Consider the following 27,578-nt stretch of genomic DNA (forward strand, 5'->3'; position numbering starts at 1 on the left):
AGAGAATTTTGGGTAGGCATATGGTTATGCAAATGGTGGAAATGGATTGTGTGCAAGCAAAGAAGAGTTGGTCTTGGAATCATGTTCAGCCCAGACATTGTAGGCCTAAGGGGCTGTTCTGGTGCTGTACTATTTTATGTTCGATATTCTAATTCAAATTAAATTGTATACTCCCAGGGTTGTAATGTCTACTTGCTGTCCTCTATGATATCTATTTTGAAGGAAAAAAAAATTTGTCGAAAGGTTTTTGAAAATTCGTATAACTAATGTGAACAGGAATTTGACCCAAAGGTCATTGTAACTTGCACTGCATTGCTCTAATTCCAGATTGTATTGTCATCTGTTTTACACTCCTAGCTTTGCTCTATTTAATATAAGTTGCATTGGCCAACTAAATCATAGTTGTATTTTTTTTTTTTTTTTAAGATGAAGATGAGGATGGGGATCGAATCACAGTGCGCAGTGATGAAGAAATGAAAGCCATGTTATCATATGTAGGTACATTTAGGAATTTTATACAGCCTCCAAACTAAGTAGTATTTCCATCTTGAGAATGTGTCAAATTTTAGATTTATTATATAAGTACTCCTAGGTTCAGGTGTTTGGTTGGGATTATGAAATGAAGGGGGAGCAAGAATCAATAAATAAGAACATGGATATCCTTATTATCTTGCTGTTTCAGCGATGAATGGAGGACCAGGGTGATGGTGTGTGCCATGAAACTGTTGCAACGGTTGGCAAACTACAACGTGAAAAACTGCAGTGTGCAATTGCACACTTATAAGTATATTTGTTACATAATCAATATAAGTACAATGATTCAATAAACTTTTATGAAGTAGATAGGTAATTGTTTTCTCTGTCATATCTCAACTCAAAAGTGATTTGTTTTGCTTTAATCTTCATAAATATAAAGATTACCTGTATCCACCTATCACTAACCTCTGGTATCACAAAATGCTGGAGTAACTCAGCGGGTCAGGCAGCATCTCTGGAGAGAAGGATTGGGTGGCGTTTCGGGTCAACCCGAAAAGTCACCCATTCCTTCTCTCCAGAGATGCTGCCTGACCCGCTGAGTTACTCCAGCATTTTGTGATACCTTTGATTTGTACCAGCATCTGCAGTTATTTCCCTACTATCCCTAACCTCTCTTTTCCGTCTTTCACCTCCCTGTACAATGTCTAAAGAAGGGTCACAACTGTCCATTCCCTCCACAAATGCTGCCTGACCTGCTGAGTTCCTCCAGCATTTTGTGTTTTGCTCAATGTAATTGTTACCCTGCTAAACATATGGTCTAATTTAGAATATTTGTTTCAGTCTTTGTTCATTAATTTTTGCCTCCAAATATTGAAGTTAAAACAATTGCTTAGATTGGAGTACAGTCTGAATAGGTGTTTTTAATTTTGTTTCAGGAAGCAAGGAAAATTATTATTGTTAATTAATAGGCTAATTCAAATTATATATCTATATTCTAAGACATATATGCATAGTACCTATTATAACGCAGCTGGAATCCATTCAGCCCACTGAGTCTCTTCTATCTCTTAGCAGAGAAATCCATTCCCCGCCCCCCCCCCTTATTTCTCTGTAACCTATTGTCTCTCACATGTTCATCAGCTCCCTTTGATTTTCTTGCCACCCATCTGCACACATGGAATTTTACCTACCAGTAACTATTTAACCAACCAGTTTCTGTGGGATATGAGGAAAAATCTGTGTGATTGCATGGAGAAAATTCAAACTCAACACAGCCAGCACCTAAAGTTAGGATCAAACCTAGGTCACTGGAGCTGTGAAGCAAAAGCACTAATTGTTTTCTTGGTCCTTGTACAACATTTGAAAAGAGTACTCATAAATGAACCATGAAGCTATTTCCCTCATTCGCAAGAATTCAGGCTGTGAATGCAACTGGACTATTACACTGTGGAATGTATAACAATTGACCACAAACTTGTTTCCAGTTACATTTTCCAACAGAAAAGACTGGGATAGCTGTCAGGATTGGAACTCTTTTATCCACTCCATGCTACCAAGACACTCAGGTTTACTATAAGACCAAAAGCTGGAATATCATTTGATTATTAAGTACTATGTCTTTATCAAGAGCCAATGATAATCTCTGAACAAGTTTCAAGTGGTTTGTAGTATAGAAGGTATCAATGTTTAATTTCAGTTCATGGTGCACAATCTCGTAAGCCACTGCATAGCAGGAAAAAAAACATTTCTCACAGCACCGCATTTTCATTTCAAATATTCACCTATTTTTTTAGAATAATGTATTCGACTCTCTTTACACTGTTAATGAAAAAGTATTCTTTACTTTAATACCTTCCTGGGTGCATTAACTTTCAATCTTTCTGGTAATAAGGATTTTACATGGGTGCTATTTAGCATTGTTTCCTTTAGTTTGGGAATCAATCTACTTGTAGGCACTGTGAAAGTCCTACATAATTTATAACATTTTTATTAATCTGCTTACCTCTGCTGGTACAATGGAATAGTCTCTGTATCTTGGATTACTCATCATTATAGTTTTACACTGTTAGCAAACTCCAGCCATAGCTTAGTACTTCTCATGCATTTAAAATATCACGAGACCTGAGATTGGATAGATATAATAGTTTTTATGGAGTGTTCAGTAACACAAATTCAGATACATTGCTAAATTTACAATGTGACATAATTATAGATGTGCGATGTTATTCAATGTAATAGTTACCAAAAAAAATGACAACCGGGAAGGGGTTTTGCATTAACATTTGTTATATGGAATGTCAAAAGAGTGAGCTTTGTCACACCTAGTGATTAGTAATGTTGCAAACAAACTTCGTCGCATGGTTCTTGAAGGCAGTGATGCCTTGTTTTATCAAAGTTTTTATTATCTGTAATATACAATAATTCAACACACTGCACATAATATCTGAAAATCTAAATTTTGGAAACGTAGATTTATTAGTCCTAACAAATCCTGTCCTTTTTTTGAAATTACCCAAGTTAATTTATTTCTTCATCATAATTCACAGATTTAATATATTTTAGATTTAAGTATCTTCCTTGGCAGACAGCAAAAATTATCAGCCTCTGGATAAAAAAAATACCGCCTGAAGCCATTTTTCTAATTCTCTAATTTCTTGCATATCGATAATAGCTTTCAATACATACAAATTGGCTTTGTCAACAGGTTACTCTCACCTGGAGAATGCTCGGATTTCCTAGAATCAGGATTGTAGGCATGGAGATTTACTGAAATAATTATTGTTTCAATGTTGTAATGGAAGAAGAGATGCCCATTTAAATTTTGAAGATCTCAGCCATGGAGATGTTCTGCTGCCATGGCTTGACAATAACAATATTTTATCTAGCTTTCAAAATTGTATTTGTTGAACCCTAGCTTTGTTGGATGCAAGCAGATCAAAAGATTAACTTTAAGATATTCTGCATGAAATTGATGTCAAGACTATTAGTGTCTTTTGCCACCAAAATACTACACGGGGCAATAGCCAAAAATAAATCTATTTGTACAAAATATATCTTTGTGTTTCTTTCTCTGATAAAGCAAAGACAGAACTTTCCTGACCATTTAGAAGGAGAAAATAATTTAATCTTGGTGTGAGTTATCCACTTCAGCACAGCATTCTTTTTTAAACGCACACATTTAAAACAGCAACATTGTTGGTTATTTAACAGTTAAAAAAGTTTAAATTAAATCATTTAAATATTTTAAAAAGCAGACAAAATGAAAATGATACTTTGGTTTGCCCATTGTCAATGAACTTAGGACATGTAATTAGCCAATAAGTTTCAGCACTTGATATTATATTTTAGTGATAACAATAAGGTTTTGCAAATTAACATTTTACTTAGAAAATAAGGATTGGGCAGTAAAGGGATCTGGAAGTACAAATTTCCAAATCACCATGATGACATGCAAGGTAAATAACTAGGATTAATTTCAAAAACACCACAACTGAAAAGTAGATAAGTTTCAATAAAGCAGTTTCAAATCTTGATTAGTTCACACTTTCAGTACTAGCTTTTAAATCGCATTATTTAATTAACTGGATTTGCGTTTCCCAGTGGGTGCGGTAGGATTTGAACTTGCCTCTGGATCGTTACTCCCCACCTTGAAATCAATTAAATAAAACAAAAAAATGCTGCAAATACTCAAAGGGGTCAGGCAGCATCTATGCAGAAGAAACAATTAACATTTCTGGTCAACATGATCAAATGGTGCCTTGAAGTTGAGCAGTCTCATTTATTTCCCCTCTGGACTTTGGAACAAAGCCTGTTCTGAAGATGAGTTCCTAGCAGAATCCAAACTGAACGTTAGTGAGCAGGATATTAGGAGTAAATGTCATGTTGTAGCCCAGTTTGACCCTTTCCATCTCTTTGATTGAGAGCTCATTGTTGGATCTGTAATTAACTAGATTGGCTTAATCCTTTTTTAATGCAAATAGTATTTACCTGTGCAGTTTTCCATTTGTCATCTTGGTTATTCTATTGGCATGAGGCATGGCTAATTTGAGCCAAAATGATCATTACAGCCCGGATCAAACCCGGGTCTCTGGTGCTGTAAGGCAGCAACTCTACCACTGGGCCACCATGCCACCATTGTACCTTGTTTTAGAACCCTTGGATATTGACTCTTCGTTCCAAAAGTTTTCTCTAGTTTCAGTCTCTTTCTCTATTTCTAATGTTAATTACTTAAAATTCCTTACTGTCATTGGTCATTGCATTTCCTGCCATTGACTTCCAAATGAAAGGCAGGCTAAAATATTGGTTTAATTCATCAACCATTTTTTTAGTTTCCCCATGAATAGTTTGCTGTGTGTCTACTTTGTTCCTGTGTGTAGTAGTGTTATTTTATTCTTTCTGCCACCCAAAAAACGCACACACTGCATTCAGTGCAAGTGGAGGGAAAATAATAAAATAATGTTTCCACTGTTGGTCAAAATCCAATGACTATGAGCCACTATATGAATACTAAAGCTGAGTATGAATGTCAAACATTAACACCCTCTTGATAAAGTCCTCAGAATCTGTTGGCAGGATAAATAAACCAGTCAGCACCCTCGACAGTCAATAGACAACATAGAGAGCCTAATTACATTAGGTGAGCTCCATGGGTTGGTTATGCATTTTGTAAGCCCAACATCAAGCTTTCTTGCAAAAGTATAATATTCCCACTAATTTGTGGGAATCCCTGGCTTGTCACTGCACAAAATCGAATAGCATAAGCATTTGAGAAGGCTGAGTCCAGGAACTTACAGAAGCCCACTGTCGAAAGTGGAAGAAATAAACCGTTACCCTTCTGCCAACCCCCTCAGGCACCGTCTACTACATGGCATTGTTTGCGAGTCCTCAGCTATATCAGAACCTAAAGAAATGAAGTGGCAGCAAGTTTGGAGAGATATGGGCTAAACACGGCCAGGCAGGACTAATGTAGATGGGGTATCTTGGTCGCATCGGAAAGTTGGCCAACGGGACTATCTCCACGCTGTATGGTCTATGACTCCAAGTCATATTTGATCCCAGGAACTGCCTGTGAAACAAAGAAAACAATAATATAACTTGTACCAACAATTATGCTTGTACTTTTCACGAACGTGTATTTAAAATATTCTGCCAATTATTTAGAAACCAGGCATGGTTCTTTGCATGTTTACAAAAAGTGTCAGAAGAAGGGTCCTGACTCAAAACGTCGCCTATCCATGTTCTCCAGGGCAGCTACCTGACCCGCTGAGTTACTCCAGCACTTTTGCATCCTTTCTTTTTGCTGCCAATTGTTTACCTCTGCATTTCTTTTAAATTGGTAAATCGTTGTGTCAGGAATTGCAATAAAGGATATGCTTTCTACCACTTTGTCATGCCATTTGAAATCACTATCATGGCATATCTGTGACAGCTTAATGTTTTCAAGACTAATAGCACCTAATCCGTAAGAATTAGTGGGCTTTATTTCAAAACAACCTTTGAACAATGAAAAAAAAGAAATATTTGCTGCAATTTTGCCATTTTATTAAACGGATAAAATCTAAACTAAAACAGTTTATTCAAACAATTTATAAAGACAGATATAGAAAAGTATTAGTTTTAACATTGTTGCTTTAACATGGCAAATATTACATTTTCTTTGTTAAAATCCAAATAATTTTCAGGTGATCTTAAAGTTGTGGTCACTATACTTATGCAGAAAAGCCAGTAAATGCTAGAATTTTTGGAAGCTGTATATACGTTCTCAATTGTAATATAAGGAGGGCCATCTCTAAAGAGAATTTTCATGATTGTTGCTTGTAATATTGATTGTTTTTTCTTGATCACCGAACCAAATCCTGGAACTCTTTGTGCAGAGTAGTCGTAGCTTCATAACATAGGAATTCACAAAGATGACTCACCATCACCTGAAGGACATAAGGGATGGGCAATAAATGATAAATCTTGTCATCAATCCTATATCCAATGAACACATGATAAAAATTCTGTAGACAGGAGAATTATTTGTGTGTCCATTGCAGTGCCCAGATGCAAGAGGAGGTCTAAGATAATTCTCAAGATAAAATGGGACAAAGTGCTTTTTTAATATTTCTAGAAGTAGTTCCATAGTTACTGATCAGATCATCATGAACATTAAGAAAAATAGTTTTTAATGATTTTTTCCATTATATAATAGCTATATGCACCATAAATTTTAGTATCCTTTATGCATTACTTAATAGTTACAGCTCATTAAAAATGAGCCCCTGGGCTTTTTTAAATAACACTTTCCACAAGAGATGGCTTTAACCCCTAAAAGACTATTATAAAATTAGTCTATGTTGCACTGTGGAATAAAAGGTAATAACTTGACAGTGTGGTATTTTAAATTAGATTAAACTACTGGCATAAATTAATGGCATTTGGTCAAAATTTGTGCATTGAAATATTTCTTAAGGGCAATTAAGAAACGACAATGAAAACGGGCTTTGCCATTGATGAATGCATTCATAAATGACTTAAAATATAGCACACAGTCTATTATGATTGGAAATTACTGACAAATTGAATAGTTTGTTTGCACCTCCAGCTGAGAGTTATGATTTCACAATTTTTGTTCATAACTTTTCTCCCCACTTCACAATTAACTATCTTTGCCATCTTCAATTCTGAACCTTTAAAGTCAAGCTACCAATTTTACATAAAATGTTGACCTAATATAAATAATAGATTTAAACTCAGAGCTGTCCCAAGGTTAGAAAATGCAAAGGGAAAATTGGGTATAGAGTCATAGAGGATATGATGAATGAATATTTTTGAATTCTAGTCATCAAATCCAATCTAACGGTAGCACTTCTGGCAGTGTTATTTAAGACACCTTTACATTGTGCTTAGTGGTCGTGTCATGATTAATCTGGGGTTTTGTGAAGTTAGGAGTTCTGCAAACTACAATTGGCATATCGGAAGCACTAAAACTCAGAGAAAACTGGATCTCCTCAGCCATTTGCTTCAACTAATGTAGCAAGTTTACTTTATTACAAATGTGAAAAAACTGTTAATTAGGAGCTAGCAGCACTAGCACAATATAAAATTGGATTTAATTTCAATAGCAGTATTGTTTAGAGACTTGCTATAATTTCCTGCTTGCCGAAACTGTTAAAGGCAACATTGACTGATGTAACTTTGCGGCAAGGGAGGGTTGGAGATTGCTTCAGTGATAATGGAATAGTAATTTCCCTTATCATTTTACAGTTATTTAAACAATGGTACGGTTTTAAATGGGTGGTGTAGCGGGTAAGCATATTGTTTTTTTCATTTCCATTTGTCGTGTTGGAATACCAAGAGAAGAGTTGCAAGCCTTTCTCTCTTGTGAGCCAACCAATTAAATAAAGTTAGAGCTAACTCATTCAAACTGATAATGACTACCAAACCAGTTCATTAAGCCCTGACACGGGCATGAAGATCATTGGCGTAGGATGTTACAAAGAGCATACATTGATGCTGTTGAGGGTTTGGCTTCATTCCTGTTGCAGAATAAATGGAACCTTGATTTTGCTGTACTTTTATATTTGGCAGAAAATTATAGTGCTAAAAGGCAAGTTTATCATTCCCAAAATTTATTTGTTGAGATGTGCCCAAGTCATACAATGAGACAGACTTAAAAAACACATTTCCCTGCACCCCTCACTCATCCCATACCCTCTCCTTCCACCCATTTCCCTTTTCATCTCCAACCTTTCTCCACCGGTTTGCAAATCAAAACTCCCTCACCTGTACCAACCTCGCAGGCTTTGTCTTGTTCCCCCTCCCTACTTCAACCAGCCTGAAGAAGGGTTGCAGCCCTAAACGTCACCTATCTATTCCCTCCACAGATGCTGCCTGATCTACTGTTACTCCAGCACTTTTCCACATTCCAGCACCTGCAATTCCATGTATATCCTTAAAATATTTTTATTAGTCTACTCTCACCATATGCAAATTCAGCTTCAAAGCCTAATGTTAAAATACTACGCCCAATATTCTCATTTTCCCCATCTCTTTTTCATCTTAATTTTCGTGCCCACTGCCTAACCTCTTCTTCCTCTCCTCTGACTGTTACTAAGTCTCGTGTTTTCTGACATTTCACTATCCCACTTCTCCATTACGGTTGTTACTCTGACTGTTGCCTTCCCTTTCTCTTTTGTACAGTATCTCAAGGCAATAGTGGGAGCATGTTTATTTGCTCTCCCACCTGCTTTGGGACACTCTTCCCAGTGTGCCGCTTGCATTTGATTTGCATTCCAGAACACTCGCTCTCTTATCGTTCACGCTCTCTGCTTCCTTGGTGTTGCTCTTTCTCTGTTGCCTTCCTCCTTTTTTCTTGCACTCTCTCCAGGGTGCCTCTCAATCTGTTTGTCTTTCAGAGCTCAACTTGTCATTGAGGTTACCTCGCTCTAATTCACATTTCCTTCACAGTCCAGACACTTCATTTCACCTTGTTTGCTGATTAGCAAGGAGATTTAGAATTACTTTCACTCTTCATCCAAATATGGCATGATTCTTTTCCCTTTTTGCAACAATATCAGTTTGCATTCTTCGGAACTTGTCATGCATAAAATATAAGAGTTCTATGTCCAAGGGTAAGTATAATGCTATTAGCTAACCTGCTACCGTTAAGACTTCTGTGTTAGAACACAGAATATAGAACCGTACAGCACAAGAACAGGGCCTTCAGTCCAAAGTCTGAAGAAGGGTCTTGATACGAAACATCACCCATTCCTTCCCTCCAGAGATGCTGCCTGACCCGCTGAGTTACTCCAGCATTTTGTGTCTACCTTCAGTCCACAATGTCCGTACCGAACACAATGCCTAAACCATCTCTCATCTACCTGCACATAATCCATATCCCTGTATTCCTGCATATCCATATGCCTTCCAAAAGTTTTTTTAAAGCTCAAACTTGTTGATAATAAATCTTCATTGTGAGAATATTTTCAAGCAAAATGCTGCACCCCACTTTAGACCTTGGCCCTTCATCGGGCTCTCATAATTGGAAAGAAAATCTTGTTTTATACTGTCTATAATATATCAATCACTGGCTTATGCTTGTTGTTAAGCTGTTGGCAACCTCCTTAGACCTACACCTAACCTGTCCTGTCAGCGTAAATCACAGACATTTTTGCTAAAGACTACTTAATAAATTGCATGCAGCTATTAGATGAATAATGTTTTCTATGATTTCTCTGGCCTATTCCTTTTTTATGGATCAGCTGATTCTCATCTTGCTTATTGTAGGGCTTTGTTCATCATCTACATCATTGAGCAGTGCTCTGGTATTCCCAGAGCAATGGACAGTGAGTACTCCAGTCTTGTGATAAACGCATTATGAATTATTTTAATAGCTTGTATTCCTTATAGGATACTCGAGCCCATTATTTCTCTGATGGGGACATGCTGATAGTAGGCAATCATTTTGTGCAGGCGGTAAAGAAGAAATATGGGTCTCAGAGTTGATGGATAGATTAAGAGATTTCACTGTGTTGAGCTGAGATCTATTTGTTTCTTTTCATGCAAGTGTACTTATTCTAATCAAATAGCAGATTAAAGTAATATTGCAGTATATCTGATTACTCTGCCAATACTCTGGTTACTGTTCTACTGCGGTCATTTCATACACGTTGGATCAGGGCTGTGCTGAAAATCAGTTGCAAGTTATTATGTTTTTAAACTTTCCAGTAACGACAGTGTAATCATACATCCTCTGTGGGAAGATCACCACAGAGCCAAAATATGGTGCTCACTGGCATGTTAATTGACCAAATCAGAATAAAAACACGCACATAAAAACTATTTGAATTAGAATCAATCCCAGGGAGTTACTTCAACTCTGTAATCAAATCTCACGATTATACTGACTCATAATAATGAACTTATATTTTTAAAGTGCCCTCAGCAGGTTTGGAATGCCAAAAGCACTCCATGACCAATGAAATACTTTATATGTGTAGTCACTGTTGTAATTTACAAAAGCTACTAAAGATCTATTATGGTTTGTCTTGCAAGATATTTTTATGTTGTTCTGAAGTCTCACTCAGCAAGTCGTGCTACAGAAGTGACCAACTTTCCCTGAATGTTAAATCAGTGAAGATCTAAAGTACTCTAGCTTAAAATTCCTCTTTGCCCCACTTCATAACACATAGAAGCAGAATTAAGCCATTTGGCCCATTGAGTTTGCTCTGCTATTTGATCATGGCTGATCTTTAGTCCCTCTCAAACCCATTCTCCTGCCTTCTCCCCGTACACTCTGATGCCCTTACTAATCAAGAACCTATCAACCTCCCCAAAACCCAATGACTTAGTCTCCATCACCATTTATGGCAATGAACTCTACAAATTCACCACCTTCTGGATAGCAAAATTCCTCCATCTCCATTCTAAACATACTTCCTTTTATTCTGAGCCTGTGCCCTCTGGTCTTAGACTCTTCCACTACTGTCATTACTGCACTCAATTCCCATCTGTGGAAAAAATAATGTAGTCGCAGACTTGGTGTGAGCTTTATAGCTGCCCAGTAAAGTAAATAACAGGGATAGTAATAGGGAAAGTGAAAGGGAAAATGGGCAAATTGCATTCAATGTCAACAAATACAAGGTTACCCACTTTCGACTGAAATAAGGACAGAACAGAGTATCTTCGAAATGGTACAAAACCTAGAAAGTGGGAGTTCAAAGAAGCCCATATTTCGGGCTCCATATAAATGGCGATTAAAATGCCTTGGTCAAGTAAACAAAACATAATCAAACTCCATTAATAAAATAAGTGCTGAAATAACTTAGTGGATCAGGCAGTATCTCTGGAGAACTTGGATGGGTGACGTTTCGGCTCAGGACCCTCTTCAGACTGATTGTCATGGGGGGGGGGGTGGAGGAAATTGGGGGTGAGACAAAGGCTGGCGAGTGATAGATGGATACAGATGGTGGGGATGGGGGGGGCTTCACTAGTTGGACAAAGCCCAGAGATGAAAAAAGTTATAATTGTGACATAAGATAAAAAAAGACGTGAAATGTGAAGCCAGAGGAAAGAGTTTTGGTGAAAGGGGAAGTAGGGAAAGGGAGAAATTCTTCCCTTTGTCCTCCCAGGAGGCTGCAAGTGACAGATGCCTCCCAGGAGGCCACGGAGAGAAGCCAGGCGGCGGATCCCTGCGGCCGGACTCTGAGTCGGAGCCGTCAAGGTCGCGAACTAAGGAGGACCACAAATGGAATGTGTTAAAAACGGTTTGTGTTAAAATGAGATCCTTGTAACATTGTTGGTGCCCTTTATATGGCGACTCTTTACATACCTTGAGTATGCAAAACAAAGAATATCACTGTAACCTGTCACATGTGACAATAAAGTATCGTTCATTCACTCAAATAGATGACGCACAGGGAAGAGAGGGAAAAAGAGGGGAGGAAGGGAATGCTTGTGCCCTTTTGAAGCATTAGAATGCAAGGAATATGAAATTGTGCCATACAGTACCCAGGCTAGGCCACAAAAATCCTAATTCCAATGCAATACTGAATGTTACATTTTTGTTGGGGGGGTTTGGGGGGGGGAATTGTGACATCTTTCGGATGCAACATTACCTGGGTACTGCCGAGCCCAGGTAATACATCATATGACACTAATAGCCTGACTGCATTTATCACTCAGTGAATGTTGACTTCTGAGAAAGCATATGAGCTTGTCATTGTCATAGTTTCTGTGGACGTTTAGTCTAGTTTATTATTGTCACAAGTACCAAGATAAGTAAAAAGCTTTTCAGTCAAAAACAAAAGACTGTACATGAATATAATCAGGCTGCCCACAGTGCAAAGGTAAAGCTACAGAGCTTGCAGTGTCTGAATCAGCTGCTGTGTTTCCTGCATTATGACCAAAGATACTCGAGGAGCAAGATGGACCACTCCGACGAAATCACGTATACTGAAGTGTAGTACGCAACAGAACGGAACATCCGCCATTTTAGTAAGCAAAACCAGCCGTTTGGTGTGCCTCTCGCAGTGTAATCAGTGTTGTGGGGGAACAGTATGTGTGATGATACCATTAAAATGCAGAAAATATCTCATCTATCAACTCACATTTTTTTGTTATTTTTATTTTAAAATGTTTTCCCCTGCTTAATTTCTCTGGTTTTATTATTTCTTACTGTTTCTGCCCATTTCCCTCCCATCCTTCCTCTCCAGCCCCCTCTTTTGAGCAGTTTCCCCTGTATTGCTCAAACACACACTCTGCACAAACTTAACTCCTCTTCAGACCCTTCTTGAGTCTGAAGAAGGGTCTCGACTCGAAACGTCACCCATTCCTTCTCTCATGAGCTGCTGCCTGACCTGAGTTACTCCAGCATTTTGTGATACCATATATATCTCTAGTTTATTTCTTATGATTTTCTTTAATTAATTGTTTAGCAACCTTTTTCTTTCAATCTCTCTCTCTCTCTCTCTCTCTCTCTCTCTCTCTCTCTCTCTCTCTCTCTCTCTCTCTCTCTCTCTCTCTCTCTCTAGAGAAATATCTCTCTCTCTCTAGAGAAATATCTCTAGTTTATTTCTTATGATTTCCTTTAATTAATTGTTTAGCAACCTTTTTCTTTCAATATCTCTCTCTCTCTCTCTCTCTCTCTCTCTCTCTCTCTCTCTCTCTCTCTCTCTCTCTCTCTCTCTCTCTCTTTCTCTCTCTCTCTCTCGCTCTCTCTCTTTCTCTCTTTCTCTCTCTCTCTCCATATATATAGTCATCCACACACTTCTGAGCACATGGTTCTCCCTATCATGATCACTGTTCTCTCACATACATTTCATTAGGGCAAACCCATACCCATTCGCAATCAGTGACATCAAACTTATTTCCAGAAATCCTAATATTGTGAATAAAATAACTATAAACACATGTCAAGATATTTTTTCATTCTTTTCATTCTATATTAGTGTAATAAAATGTAATGCATACATACCTACACTGATACAGAAGTGCTAACCATAGTTTAGTTTTGAATTTAACATATTGAGAGGGTCGGTGCAATATAGTGCTAACCCTCACTTTTGTGAAAAATGAGTTACATGCATTAACACGATCCTTACCCACTACCCTACAACCTGTAAATATTTCATATTTAAATTGAACCAATGAGTTGGTCAAATAACACAGGCACCTTCTTGTTTTTTTTGTGATTTATAGATCTTTCAAACGTGAATATCTCATAACGACACATTTGTGGGTTAGCAGTATATTGCACCAACCCCCTTCAATTTTAAATCATTCAAAAGTGAATTTCATAAACAAGGGTAACACTTTTTATTTCTGTCATGGTAAGATTTACATCATTTTGTGTGCGAGGTATACAGAGTTGCACTGTTTCACATATCAGCTAACCAATGAAAAGATCAGATCCTGATTTATACCAGCTCTTCACCTTCCCCCCTTTGTCTGAAGAAGGGTCCCAACCTGAAACATCACCCATCCTTTTTCTCCAGAGATGCTGCCTGACCCGGTGATTTACTCCACCACTGTGTCTATTTGAATTGGATTCATGCTTCTGTACCAGCTTAAGGATAAGGGGGAAGTCTTTTAGGACCGAGATGAGAAAACATTTCTTCACACAGAGAGTGGTGAGTCTGTGGAATTCTCTGCCACAGAAGGTAGTCGAGGCCAGTTCATTGGCTATATTTAAGAGGGAGTTAGATGTGGCCCTTGTGGCTAAAGGGATCAGGGGGTATGGAGAGAAGGCAGGTACAGGTTACTGAGCTGGATGATCAGGCATGATCATATCGAATGGCGGTGCAGGCTCGAAGGGCCGAATGGCCTACTCCTGCACCTATTTTCTATGTTTCTACCATATCAGGCATCATTGGTCATTTTAGTGGCTGTCAAGGGTTTTAACTAATCAATTCACCAATTCAAATTTTCTTGGCTCCAAGTATAAAGTTAAATGTCTTTTCAATTATATTGTGGATGCAGTAGAGTTCTATTGTTTACAAATGCCTAATCTCTGCTTCCATGACTTTAAAAAATAAAACAACAAGAAATACAGCTCGTGAAGGTGAAATTAAAATGAACAGTGAAAGCAAAGTTCATTAAATATGATCAATTAGCCTGATACAAACAGAGTGGATCTCTAGTGCAAATATTCAATCAGTAACATCCAAAGTTTAAAGATCACGAAGTAGCAACTCTTCAAGAAATAGTTATAAATGTCAACTATCAATTTATCCATGAAGTTAAATAAAAATAATTGTTTGCAAACATTTTATATACAAAGAAATCGCAGAGTTGTGAACACTGCCCAGTCTAGCACACCGAATCTGCTTACTAAAATGGCGCTGAAATTTACCCATGACATACGGTTTTTAGTGTCGAGTGGTCTATCTTGCTCCTCTATTATCTTTGATTATGACTGAGTCTGCATCTAAAGAACACTAAGTTGCTGTGAAGAACTTTGAAACTCCTCTGAAAGAAACGTTATATGTAAATGTAGGTTTCTTTTTTTAATACATTTTTAATAATTAAAAGATCTGGGGCAGAAGTGACAGAGATTACGGTCTCATTATAGAACAGCTCAAAAGGCTTAAGTAGCCTGAACAGTTTAAAGTGTAGAAACAAAAGGTCTAGACCCAAAACACACTTTTCCATGCTCTCCGGGGATGCTGCCTAACCTGCTGAATTGCTCCAGCACTTTGTGTCCGAACACGTTTATAGTACTGGAGGACCCGGTGTGGGGGAACTGCCATGAGGGAGGGAGGGGGAGGGGGGAAGAACGAAGGGGGACCTGGTGTGGGATACTTTGTAACTTTGTCAGTGGCCTTTATGTGGCGAATCGGGTATGTAAAACAAAGAATATCACTGTGACTTGTCTCGTGGCAATAAAGTATTGTTCATTCATTTATTCTGTCTTAAATCTGAAATTGTATTCTGAAGAACCATCGGAGAACCATCGGCTGCCCCCAGCTACGTTACAAGGATGTCTGCAAGAGAGATATGAAGGAGCTTGACATCGATGTGGAGTCCTGGGAGAGCCTTGCAGCTGACCACATGAGATGGAGAGGTACCATGAACCAATATCTCAAAACGGGGGAAGAGAAACTGATGAACACAGCAGCAGGCACGCAGAAAGGAGTGCAGCAATTTCAACAAACCAGAGACTACACACAAATGTGACCTTTGCGACAGAGACTGTCACTCCCGCATTGGTCTCTTCAGCCACAAGCAAGGCTGCTGCAGCCGAGGTTTGGAGCAAGCAGCCAACAACTAGGATGCATCAGCCATGGTCAGCCATGACCGAGGGGGGCCTACCACTATTCTGAAGTAGACTAATCAAGGACCTCTGCTAGTTCTTAAATCTGTCATCTCCCCAGACTTGAAGCTGCATCATTAACTTTGAGTTTTCTATATCTTCCTCAATTTTTAATTCATTTTAAAAGATAGAAGAATGTTATTTTGGAATAAGTACTGCCTTTTCAACCAATTGAACTGAAGAGCCTATGTTTTCCTTGGCTGCAGTTTGGAAGTACCTAATTAGTCTCTCACATATTCTGAGATGTATTACACCATGGTATGAAAGAAACTACACAAATGGGACTATATTTCTTACAACAAAGCTAAAGGTTGGTCGGAGGTATATGATCATGCTGATTTTGGCAGCATAAGAATGAAGCTGCACGTGGCTGTCTTTTCCTGTTCTTTTAGTTTCTTTCAAAAATGTGTGATCTTGCAGAGGTTCAGGACATTGTAATAACATAATTCTACGTAGTAACTGCAGATCTTCACTTCAGGATCAATGACCATACCGTCTTATGGTAAATTTGTGTCTCAACTTCATGAGTGTGAGTTTGACTCTTCTTTCTACTTGTATTTCTAAATGTTCTGTATGCCGAAGATATAATGTTCAAGTTTATTGAATCTCGTATTGAATTATGTGATATTATAGTCACTGTGGAAACATTATTGAGGGATGGGCAATACTGGCAGCATAATATTCAGTATTGTTGTGAAGTGATAGTAGTAGACAGACGGTGAAGGTGGATGGTTATTTTTCAGATTGGAGAACTGGTGTGCTGCAGGGATAGGTGCTGGGTCCATTATTGTTTGTTATCTATGTAAATGATTTTGAAGAGAAACAGGTGGCATGATCGTAAACGTGAAGATGACACAAAAATTGTTTAGTGGTCCGTGAGGAAAGTTGTCTAGATTTTTTTTAGAGATACAGCGCGGAAACAGGCCCTTCGGCCCACCGAGTCCACGCCGCCCAGCAATCCCCGCACATTAACACTATCCTACACACACTAGGGACAATTTTTACATTTTACATTTACCCAGTCTTTGGAGTGTGGGAGGAAACCGAAGATCTCGGAGAAAAGGCACGCAGAGAACATACAAACTCCGTACAGATGGCGCCCGTAGTCAGGATCGAACCTGAGTCTCCGGCGCTGCATTCGCTGTAAGGCAGCAACTCTACTGCTGCGCCACCGTGCCTCTAATGTTAAAACAGGATCTATATCAACTGGGAAAGCGGCAACGGAATGGCAGATGGACATTAACTGAGATGAGTGCAAAATGATATAGATTGGGAAGTTAATCCAGGTTAGGATATAAACAGTAAATGACGGGGGAGTGTTGTTGAATAGCGAGACCTAGAGGTATAAGTATATAGTTCCCTGAAAGTAAAGTTGGGCTGAAGGGCTTGTTTCCGTGACTATGTCTATGACTCCAAGTATAGACACTTGTAGACCGAGTGGAGAAGAATATAGTGGGTATGCTTGCCTTTATTGGTTTCGGCATTGGGTTGGGACAACATTTTACAGGTGTACAAAGCGTTGTTGTTAGTATTGTGTGCAGTTCTTGTTGTCACCTTATGAGAAGGATGTCATTAAACTAAAGACGATGCAGGAAAGATTTATAGGAATGTTGGAGGATTTGAGTTATAAGGAAAGATTGAATAGGCTATGTGTAGGAAGGAACGGCAGATGCTGGTTTACACAGAAAATACTAAATCCTGGAGTAACTCAGTGGGTAAGGCAGCATCTCTGGAGAAAAGGAATATGTGACATTTCAGGTCCAAACCCTTCTTTAGACTGAGTTCTCTGGGTTAAAACATGGTCGTAGAGCTGGAAAGCAGGAGGAGTCACAGAGGGAGTGCAGAGGAAGAAAGGGTGTTGTAGAACTCTCTGTCGGAGAGAGGAGGAGAACTTCTTCAAAGTAGGCATACCTTGAGGAGACTTTGCAGTGGAGTAGATAAAATGTTTAGGAAGGAACTGCAGATGTTGGTTTACACCGAAGATGGACACAAAATGTTGGAATAGCAGGTCAGGCAGCATATCTGGAGAAAAGGAATAGGTGATAAAAGGGTTTTGACCTGCATTTTGCGTCTATCTTTGAACAGGCAATGGCTGTTTTCTCTGAAGCAAAGGGGGCTGGATAGGTTCACAAAGTTTCCCATGGTAGGGAATTGTAAACCAAGATGGCATAGATTTAAGGAGAGAGGGAGATCTGAGGGATATGTTTTTCACAAGCTGCCAGAGGAGGTACAATTACAACGTTTAAAAGACATTTGGACAGGTACATTGAGAAGAAAGGTTTAGATGGAAATGGGCCAAACACAAGAAAGTGGAATTAGCATAGATGGGCTTCTTGGTCGGCATGGACAAATTGGGCCGAAGGGTCAGCTTCTGTGCTGCATAACTCTGAATATTTGAATCTCTAACTTTTACTTTCAAAACTTTATCATATTTCTTTTGCTTACTTCCTTTTCTAGAGGTATTTACCACAAGGGTGGTAACCTTCCTGGTTTGTTTTTGTTCCTCTCCTTCTCACATTGAGGCCAAATGTTTTTTATGAGATGTAAAAGACATTTGTCTTCACCATAAATCAGTCGATATGGTTCAATGGGGCTTTTATTGTCACATGTGCGAAGTGAAATTCTTTTCTTACAGTGCCCTCCATAATGCTTGGGACAAAGACCCATCATTTATTTATTTGCCTCTGTACTCCACAATTTGAGATTTGTAATAGAAAAATCGCATGTGGTTAAAATGCACATTGTCAGATTTTATTAAAGGCCATTCTTATACATTTTCATTTCACCATGTGGAAATTACAGCTGTGTTTATACATAGTCCCCCCGTTTCAGGACACCATAATGCTTGGGTCACATGGCTTCACAGGCATTTCTAATTGCTCAGGTGTGTTTAATGGCCTCCTTAATGCAGGTACAAGAGAGACTCAGCACCTAGTCTTTCCTCCAGTCTGTCCATCATCTTTGGAAACATTTATTGCTATTTATCAACATGAGGACCAAAGTTGTGCCAATGAAAGTCAAAGAAGCCATTATGAGATTGAGAAACAAGAATAAAATAGTTAGAGACAGCAGCCAAACCTTAGGGTTACCCAAATCAACTGTTTAGAACATTAAATAATAATAATACATTTATTTTATATAGCGCTTTTCAAGAAACTCAAAGACGCTTTACAAAGCAAACAAGACATAAAAACAAACAAACAAACAAAAGATTTGTCCTGACGGAGAAGCGGCGAACAAACAGCGCCAGCGTCCTCTCACGTCAGGGTCCGGCAGTAAACAATAAAGAACACAAGACACACAATTACAGTTTTAACACAAACAACCATCACAGTGATTGCTCCAGGCACACCCTCACTGTGATGGAAGGCAAAGAAAAGTCTTATCTCCTCCTCAATCTTCTCCCGTGGTCAGGCAGTCAAACTGCTGCCTCGAGGCGATCGAGGCTCCCGACTTTTGAAGCCCCCGCCGGGGGATGGAAAGTCCCAGGGCCGAGCCGAGCAGGCCGATGAAGGTGCTAAGCCCCCACCGTGCGATGGAAAGTGCCGCGGCCGAGCCGCGCAGGGCGATGAAGGTACTGCGAGCGGGTCGATCAAACCTCGCACTTCGGGGCGGTCGAAGCTGCTATAGCTGGAGCTCCCGAAAGCCGGTCGCAGGGACCTGCGAGCTCCCGATGTTGCGGTCTGCAGGGCCCACGGTCTGTGGGGGGCGTGGCTGCGCTCTGCAGCTGCGGCTCACCGGCAGTCTCTCTGTCTTTTTTGTCTTTGTCTATTGTTATCGTTTAAATGTATGTTTTGATTTATTTTTAGCTCTGTATATGTGGGGGGTGGTGGGGGACCTTTTTTTCTAATCTCCTCCTTAACGGAGATGCGACCTTTATCGTGTCGTATCTCAGTTCGCGCAACGGCCTAACACCGTGGAGTCGGCGGCCTCCAGCTGGGATCGACCTTGAAGACTCCGGTCGCAGGGCCTGGACAACTGATGAGCTTACTAATCACAAAGGGACTGGCAGGCCAAGGAAGACCTCCATAGCTGATGACAGAAGAATTCTCTCAATAATAATGAAAAATCCCCAAACATCTGTCCGACAGATCAGAAACACTCTTCAGGAGTCGGGTATGGATTTGTCAATGATCACTGTCTGCAGAAGACTTCATGAACAGAAATACAGAGGCCACACTGCAAGATGCAAACCTCTGGTTAGCTGCAAAAATAGGATGGCCAGGTTACAGTTTGCCAAGAAATACTTAAAAGAGTAACCACAGTTCTGGAAATAGGTCTTGTGGACAGATGAGACGAAGGTTAACTTATATCAGAGTGATAGCAAGAGCAAAGTATGGAAGAGAGAAGGAACTGCCCAAGATCCAAAGCATGCCACCTCATCTGTGAAACATGGTGATGAGGGTGTTATGGCCTGGGCATGTATGGCTGCTGAAGGTACTGGCTCACTTATCTTCATTGATGATACAACTGCTGATGGTAGTAGCATAATGAATTCTGAAGTGTTTCGACACATCCTATCTACTCAAGTTCAAACAAATGCCTCATAACTCATTGGCCGGCAGTTCAGCAAGACAATGATCCCAAACATACTACTAAAGCAACAAAGGAGTTTTTCAAAGCTAAAAAATGGTCAATTCTTGAGTGGCCAAGTCAATCACCCGATCTGAACCCAATTGAGCATGCCTTTTATATGCTGAACAGAAAACTGAAGGGATCTAGCCCCCAAAACAAGCAGCTAAAGATGACTGCAAAATAGGCCTGGCAGAGCATCACCAGAGAAAACACCCAGCAACTGGTGTTGTCCATGAATCGCAGACTTCAAGCAGTCATTGCATGCAAAGGATATGCAAATCACTGGCCTCTCCTTGGTTCCCTCTCCTCTCTTACCGGCCTCATTCCTCAGTGGTTGTGTTTGATGGACACATCATCCAACAATGAATGTTGCTGGCTTCATTCTTCCCGTCTCTGATCTTCGGGGGACAGGCACGAGTCGGCTCGGAGGGTTCCCTCTTCCAGGCCGTGGTCCGCCGGTCCTTGCATTTGGCCTCACAATAATTGGAAAAGTAAAGACCAAAAGCATCGCTAAGTTTTCAGACGGATTCCTGGTAGTTAAGTGCCAGAAGTTTATTTTGATTTAGTGAAGATTAAAGCTGTAAACTTAAATGGCCTTTGTCCATTCATTTCGTACAGACTGAAAATGATCACAGAAATGTAATGGAATCACATAAAGGTGTAGTATCACTTTAATCATCTTGGGATCTTTGTTTGTTGAAGTTTTAGCAGGGCAAGACTATTTAATGGTAAACAATTGTTTTGTTCGAGCACTTAAAAGGGAAATAATGAAATTAGCGGCAGCTGGCACTATTGTTTGATAATGAGTATAAAAATATTATAGTATTTCAGGCCTTGAATTCAGCATCCTTAATGTCTTTACAGTCCATCAGTCACATTTTTCTGCTGCATTGTCTTTTGATTAATATCCAGTACACGACAGTTAATGGCACACCCTGTTAATGGGAACACTCATTTAAAGGGGAACATTTCCCCAGGCGTTGATTCATTCCCTATGTAGTCCTGGTTCCTTTTCTGTTGTTCTTATCTGGTGGAAATTAGTGAATAAAATGAATATTTTGCTATCCACAAACCTGCAAGATTTTTGCACATTATCTGTGATCTTTTTGGGTTACTGTTCTGTCCACCTATATTATTGAATGACTCATTGGAAAGTCCAAAAATTGCTTTGATCCGATAATACAAAGCATGCTGATGAAAGTAGGTAGAGTGAAGAAAGTCCAGAGTTCAACATCATCTTGAGACAGAGCTCCATTTTCACATGGGAGGTAATTTCTGGTTTTTAATTAGGATGTTTTGCTATTGTAATGTGCTATATATTAAGAATTTTCTCCCCATTGATTGCTCAGATTGAAGCACGTGCTCTTAACCTTTGCAGGGGAGAGGTGTCGTTTTGTGCTCTACATTTGTGATGCATTTCTTTTACCACAACCATACAAAATACGCACCCTAAACTAGAATTTGAATGGGATTGGAATGGTATGAAAGACAACAAAGAACAGAATAATAAGGAGCACGTCAAAGAATTTAACCTCTGTTGGCTTTTCCAATCCTTTTCTTGACTCATTTTTCAAGTTTAATGCAGTCCTTACCTTTGCACTTCACTGAAAAAAGAAAATGAAAGCCAAAAGGTAAAATATTTCATTTTGGAACTTGGGTGTAACTCCATACAGGATTACTGTTCTTTCTTACCTTGCCTGGTTGGCCATACTTGACATTCATACATAGAGCAGGATCATTGTTGGTAATGTAGTAACAGATAGAGTGACACCTAAAACAAGTTGTGTTCCCAATTAGCAAAGTTGATGGTAGTTGAAAATGGGGGGAAAATGCAAATGCCGTAAAACAAAAAATGATATAAACTCCGTACAGAACCTGCTGAGGGCACGCAACAATGCCTTTAAATCTGGTGACACTTCAGCATACAGTGTTGCCAGGTCAAACCTGAACAAAGGTATTAAAAGGGCCAAAGACACCCACAGGCAACGGGTGGAAGACCACTTCAACACCACGGACACCAGAAGCATGTGGCAGGGTGTCAGGGACATCACTGGCTACAAGAGCAGCCCTGCCTGCCCCCACAGCGATATGGCACTGACCAACGAGCTTAACACCTTCTTTGCCCGCTTTGAAACTGGCAAAACCACCTTGAGTGAAAGAACCCCAGCCGAGGCGGTGGGACAGGTCTTGCAACTGAGCACACAGGAGGTACAACGCGCTCTGCAAAGGGTCAACCCACGCAAGGCTGCAGGACCGGATGGAGTTCAAGGAAGGGTACTGAAGGACTGTGCTGAACAGCTGGCTGAGGTATTCACCAGGATCTTTAACCTGTCATTATCTCTGGCTACGGTCCCCAAGTGCCTGAAGTCGGCTATCATAGTTCCGGTGCCGAAAAAAGCCAAGATCTCCAACCTGAACGACTACCGCCCGGTTGCCCTAACGCCGATAGTCATGAAGTGCTTTGAGAGGCTGGTCCTCTCACACATCAAATCCAGCATCCCTGACACACTGGACCCACATCAATTTGCATACAGGGCAAATAGATCCACAGAGGACGCCATCTCTCTGGCTCTTCACACTGTCCTGACTCACCTAGAGAGACAGGGCACGTACGTGAGGATGCTATTCATAGACTATAGCTCCGCCTTCAACACGGTCATCCCCACCAAGCTCATCACCAAACTCCACCAGCTAGGCCTCAGCTCGTCATTATGTGACTGGATCCTGGACTTCCTGCTGGAACGACCGCAGGCAGTGAGAATGGGCCCGCACCTGTCCTCCACTATCACCCTGAGTACCGGCACACCACAGGGCTGTGTTCTGAGCCCCATGCTCTACTCCCTCTTCACACACGACTGTGTTCCTGCATTCGACACCAACACCATTGTCAAGTTTGCAGACGACACAACGGTGATCGGGCTTATCACCAACGGGGATGAAACAAACTATAGAGCGGAGGTGCAGAACCTGGCGGACTGGTGCTCGGATAACAACCTGTCCCTAAATACCACCAAGACCAAGGAGTTGATCATCAACTTCCGTAGGTCACATAACGGGGAATATGCCCCGATCTCTATCAACGGGGACAGTGTGGAGAGAGTGTCCAGCTTCAAGTTTCTGGGCACTCACATTTCGGAGGACCTAACATGGTCCAATAACACTGCTGCGCTGGTCAAGAAGGCACAACAAAGACTGTTCTACTTAAGAACACTGAAAAAGTCTGGTCTACCCCAACAGCTGCTGACGACCTTCTACCGCTGCACCATAGAGAGCATCCTAACGCATGGCATCCCTGTGTGGTACCTCAGCTGCACGGAGGCAGAAAGGAAAGCTCTACAGCGGGTAGTCCATAGAGCTCAGAGGGCCATCGGAACACAGCTACAGACTTGGAGGGCATCTACAACACACGATGCCTCAGAAAAGCCACCAGCATCCACAAAGACTCTTCACACCCCTGCAACAGTCTGTTCGAACTCCTTCCATCGGGCAGACGATACAAGGCCTTCTACGCCCGCACCTCCAGACTCAGGAACAGCTTCATCCCCAGGGCCATAGCTGCTATGAACCGGATGGCCACAACGCATAGATCAACTTGCACTTTACCCTGTCTAAAAACTGTTACAATTGTTTCGTTTCGTTGGGTTGCTGTTAATTACTTAAATTATTGCATCGTATGGGAGGCGCATTCCCAATCTCGTTGTACCCCTGGGTACAATGACAATAAAGATATATTGTATTGCATTGTATTGTAATAGGTCAGACAGTTTCTGTGGAAATAGAAATGTTTCATGTCATTGGTCTTTTATTGGAGATGGGGAAGAGAGGAAACACACAAGTTTTAAGTTACAGAGAGAATGGGAGATGTATAGAAAAATGAGAATATCTCCAGTATAGCGAAGGCAGCTGTAAGTGCAGTTATTCAGTTGATGGCTTAACTTGGCCAGTTGGAGAAAGAAAATATAATCATAAGTATGTAAAAGCTGTGAACTATAGAGCTGTAGGAAGTGCCTAACAGCTCAGGGTGTGCTAAGACAGAGAGAGAAACTGAGCCACTATTACACATGCATGACCTTCAGCTGAGCTGTCCAGTTCTGAAACAGAGAAAGTACGTTTTGGAATCGGAAGGTTTACAATGTTTCCAATTGGAAGTTAGGATGTTGTTTCACAAGCTTACATTGGGCATCGCTTTAACGTTGCAGATGTATATGTCAGAATGAAGAATTATAGTGGCAAACAATGGATTGGCCTCTATAAATTGCCCCTAGTGTGTTAAGAGTGGATGAGAAAGTGAGATAACATAGAACCAATGTGAACAGGTGATTGATTGTCGACATGGACTTGGTGGGCCGAAGACTTTGTTTCCATGCTGTATTTTGAAACTAAATATACTAAACAGAAACCTCGGGGTTGTCCCTGAGGAGGTAAAGCAGATGCTCCGCAAAGCAGCCACCCAATCTGTGTTTAGTTTTTCCAATGTAGAGGAGCCCTAAACATAGTATAGGCACTCCCTAACGTACGTAATAAGCAACTTGTGTAAACTTGCACTTACGTAAGCAATTCTTTAATTGCACTGACGTCCACAGTCTCTGCATCAGAGCTCCCCTGTGGTCTCCACGTTGGAGCTCCCCTGTGGTCTTTACATCAGGGACCCTGTATAATGCAGGCTGAATTTGTGCCTTTCCAGTCCAGGGTGATTGAGCTACTTGTAATGTCTTTACTACCACTCCTGGGCAAATATATGGAAGAGGTGACACAGAGAGCAGTGAACAATAAAATATTGTCATCATTTTTTGTGCATTTAATTATGCTTTTTTTTAGGCAAATGGTAAGCATTGCAGATTTATTGATCCCAGTTTTAGGGCAAAGCATTTTTGGGTGATGAAAAATAATTTGTTCAGGCAATCATTGTCATAATGGAAAGAAGGGCACAAATTCAATTATATTGATAGTGAGGAGAGAATGATTAAATCAGATTCTGAGGTTGTGACATACTCTACTTGGACAATAGGAAAACACCGAACTCTATACATATTTCACAGGTATAAATGTAGCAGTGGATTTGTTAAATTCTCATTTGTTTCCTTCAGTATTGAAAATAAAATCACCCTGGATTTTGTAGGCGAAAGTAAATGAACAATTCAGACTGAAGAAGGGTCCTGATCCGAAACGCCACGTGTCCATTCCCTCCACACATGCTGCTTGACCTGTCGAGTTCCTCTAACACTTTGTGTTTTGCTTCTGTAGGCTCTTGTCATTTCACTACATGATTTTGTGCAGGATATCTGAGATCTGCATGAATAGATCAAGAAACTGCATCTGTATAACTAATCAGCTTGAAAACTCAAGACCTACAGATTTTGAGGAAGGGAGTGTAAATAGTTAATTCCATTGCACATCATGTAAAGGAGTAAAATTAAAAAACAAAAGATGTTATCACAAAACAATGAAAATAAAACAAAGTATTTTCTACCTTTAAAAAAATCTCAGTAATTAATTAAAATCTGAAGCATTGATGTAGTGAAAAGATTGCAGCAAATTAGAGTTTTTGCTATAATTAAGTCTTAACAATGCCATTAAAAATTACTGTCATGCGGTTTTTTGTTCTGGCAGGTTGAACAGGTAACTGCTAATACTTAACTCCCTTTCATTTGTTTCAAGCTAATCAAATATTTTACATCACAGCTTCTGGAAGGAGAGACTGAATTGCATATTGTTGATTTCAACATCTAACTGGTCCTGTAAAAGAAAATTGTCGTCAATATTTTGCTTTAATCACATTATATGGGATAAGCTAAAGTAGTGGTTAAATTGCCAGACATTGTCAGAGTTCTAGACCTATGATCCAGAGACATGAGGAAATCCTACCAAGGCACTTGAGTGGTTAAATACAAGTAATTAAATAAATCTAGAATTTTAAAAAATAGGCAGAATAAACCGCAGATTCTGGAATCTGAGCAGAAAACAGTATGAGAGGAACTCAGTAGGTCAGGTAGTATCTTATAAAGGTACACAAAATCATGAGGGGAATAGATTGGGTAGATGCACAGTCTCTTGCCCGCTGGGGGGGGAATCAAGAACCAGAGGATGTAGGTTTACGGTGAGGGGGGAAAGATTTAATAGGAACCTGGGGGGTAACCTTTTCACACAAAGGGAGGTAGGTGTATGGAACGAGCTGCCGGAGGAGGTATAAGAAAATAACTGCAGATGCTGGTACAAATCAAAAGTATTTATTCACAAAATGCTGGAGTAACTCAGCAGGTCAGGCAGCACGTTAGGAGAGAAGGAATGGGCGACGTTTTGGGTCGAGACCCGGAGGAGGTAGGTGAGGCAGGTACTACAGCAACGTTTAAGAAACATTTAGACAGGTACATGGATAGAACAGGTTTGGGGGGATATGGGCTAAATGTGGGCAGGTGGGACTAGTGTAGATGGGACATGTTGGCTGGCGTGGCAAGTTGGGCCGAAGGGCCTGTTTCCATGTTGTAAGATTCTATGACTCTACCTGTGATTCTATTACTCTCATGTAAAATGGCGGCGCTGCCATAGCAGCTGCGGCTTACCTGCGGTCCATTTGTCTTTGTGTTTTTGTTGTTTTTTTGTCTTAATTGTAGTTGTGATGTGGTGTTTTTGTGTTTGTGTACTATGTGTGTATGTGGGGGGGAGGGGGGGAACTGTAAAATTGTAAATAGGTGTCCCTTCCGAACGGAGACCCGACCTTTGTTTTCTGGGTGTTGTCTCCGTTCCTGCTGCGGCCTACCATCGGCCCAACTCCTGGAGCTGGCTGCCTCCAGGGCTCTGGTTCGCAGAGCCCGCGGATCGGACTTACCATCACCGGAGCCGGCCGTCCTCGGAGGCTGCGGGAGCGGCTGCGACTTGCCTTAGGCTCGGGCCGCGTGGATGCCGACATCGGGAGCTCCGGCAGCAGCAGCGGGTTCGCCCGCCCCGGATCGCGGGGCTTGGGTCGCAGACATTTCACCGTCCGGCGCGGCCTAAGATATGCCGCGGGATATTTCTCTGCTGGGCGGGGGCTTCAATGTCGGGAGCCACGACCGCCCCGACGTGCAGCAACAGCGGCAGCAGCAGCGTGGTCGCCCGCCCCGGACTTATCATCGGCGGAGCCGGCCGTCTTCGGAGGCTGCGGGAGCCTTAGGCTCCAGCCGCTGCGGACCGTCCGGCGCGGCCTGCAACCACAACAACCTGACTGCGGGAGAAGACGGCAGGAGAAGGGAAA

General features: G+C 40.7%; 1 protein-coding gene across 3 annotated transcripts in view; it reads left to right on the plus strand.

The window, feature by feature from the left end:
* Positions 1 to 27,578, plus strand: part of map2k5 (mitogen-activated protein kinase kinase 5) — a 239,605-nt gene that overhangs the window by 16,652 nt on the left and 195,375 nt on the right. For 2 of the 3 annotated variants that reach the window (XM_078427570.1, XM_078427571.1), the window contains exon 3: positions 427 to 494. In XM_078427570.1, the coding sequence (XP_078283696.1) occupies positions 427 to 494 (68 nt within the window). Of the gene's footprint in view, positions 1 to 426; positions 495 to 16,238; positions 16,302 to 27,578 lie in introns of those variants that run through there. The other variant, XM_078427572.1, reaches the window with a different exon arrangement.

This window comes from Rhinoraja longicauda, chromosome 33 (assembly GCF_053455715.1).
Source record: "Rhinoraja longicauda isolate Sanriku21f chromosome 33, sRhiLon1.1, whole genome shotgun sequence".
Classification (NCBI taxonomy): Eukaryota; Metazoa; Chordata; class Chondrichthyes; order Rajiformes; family Arhynchobatidae; genus Rhinoraja; species Rhinoraja longicauda.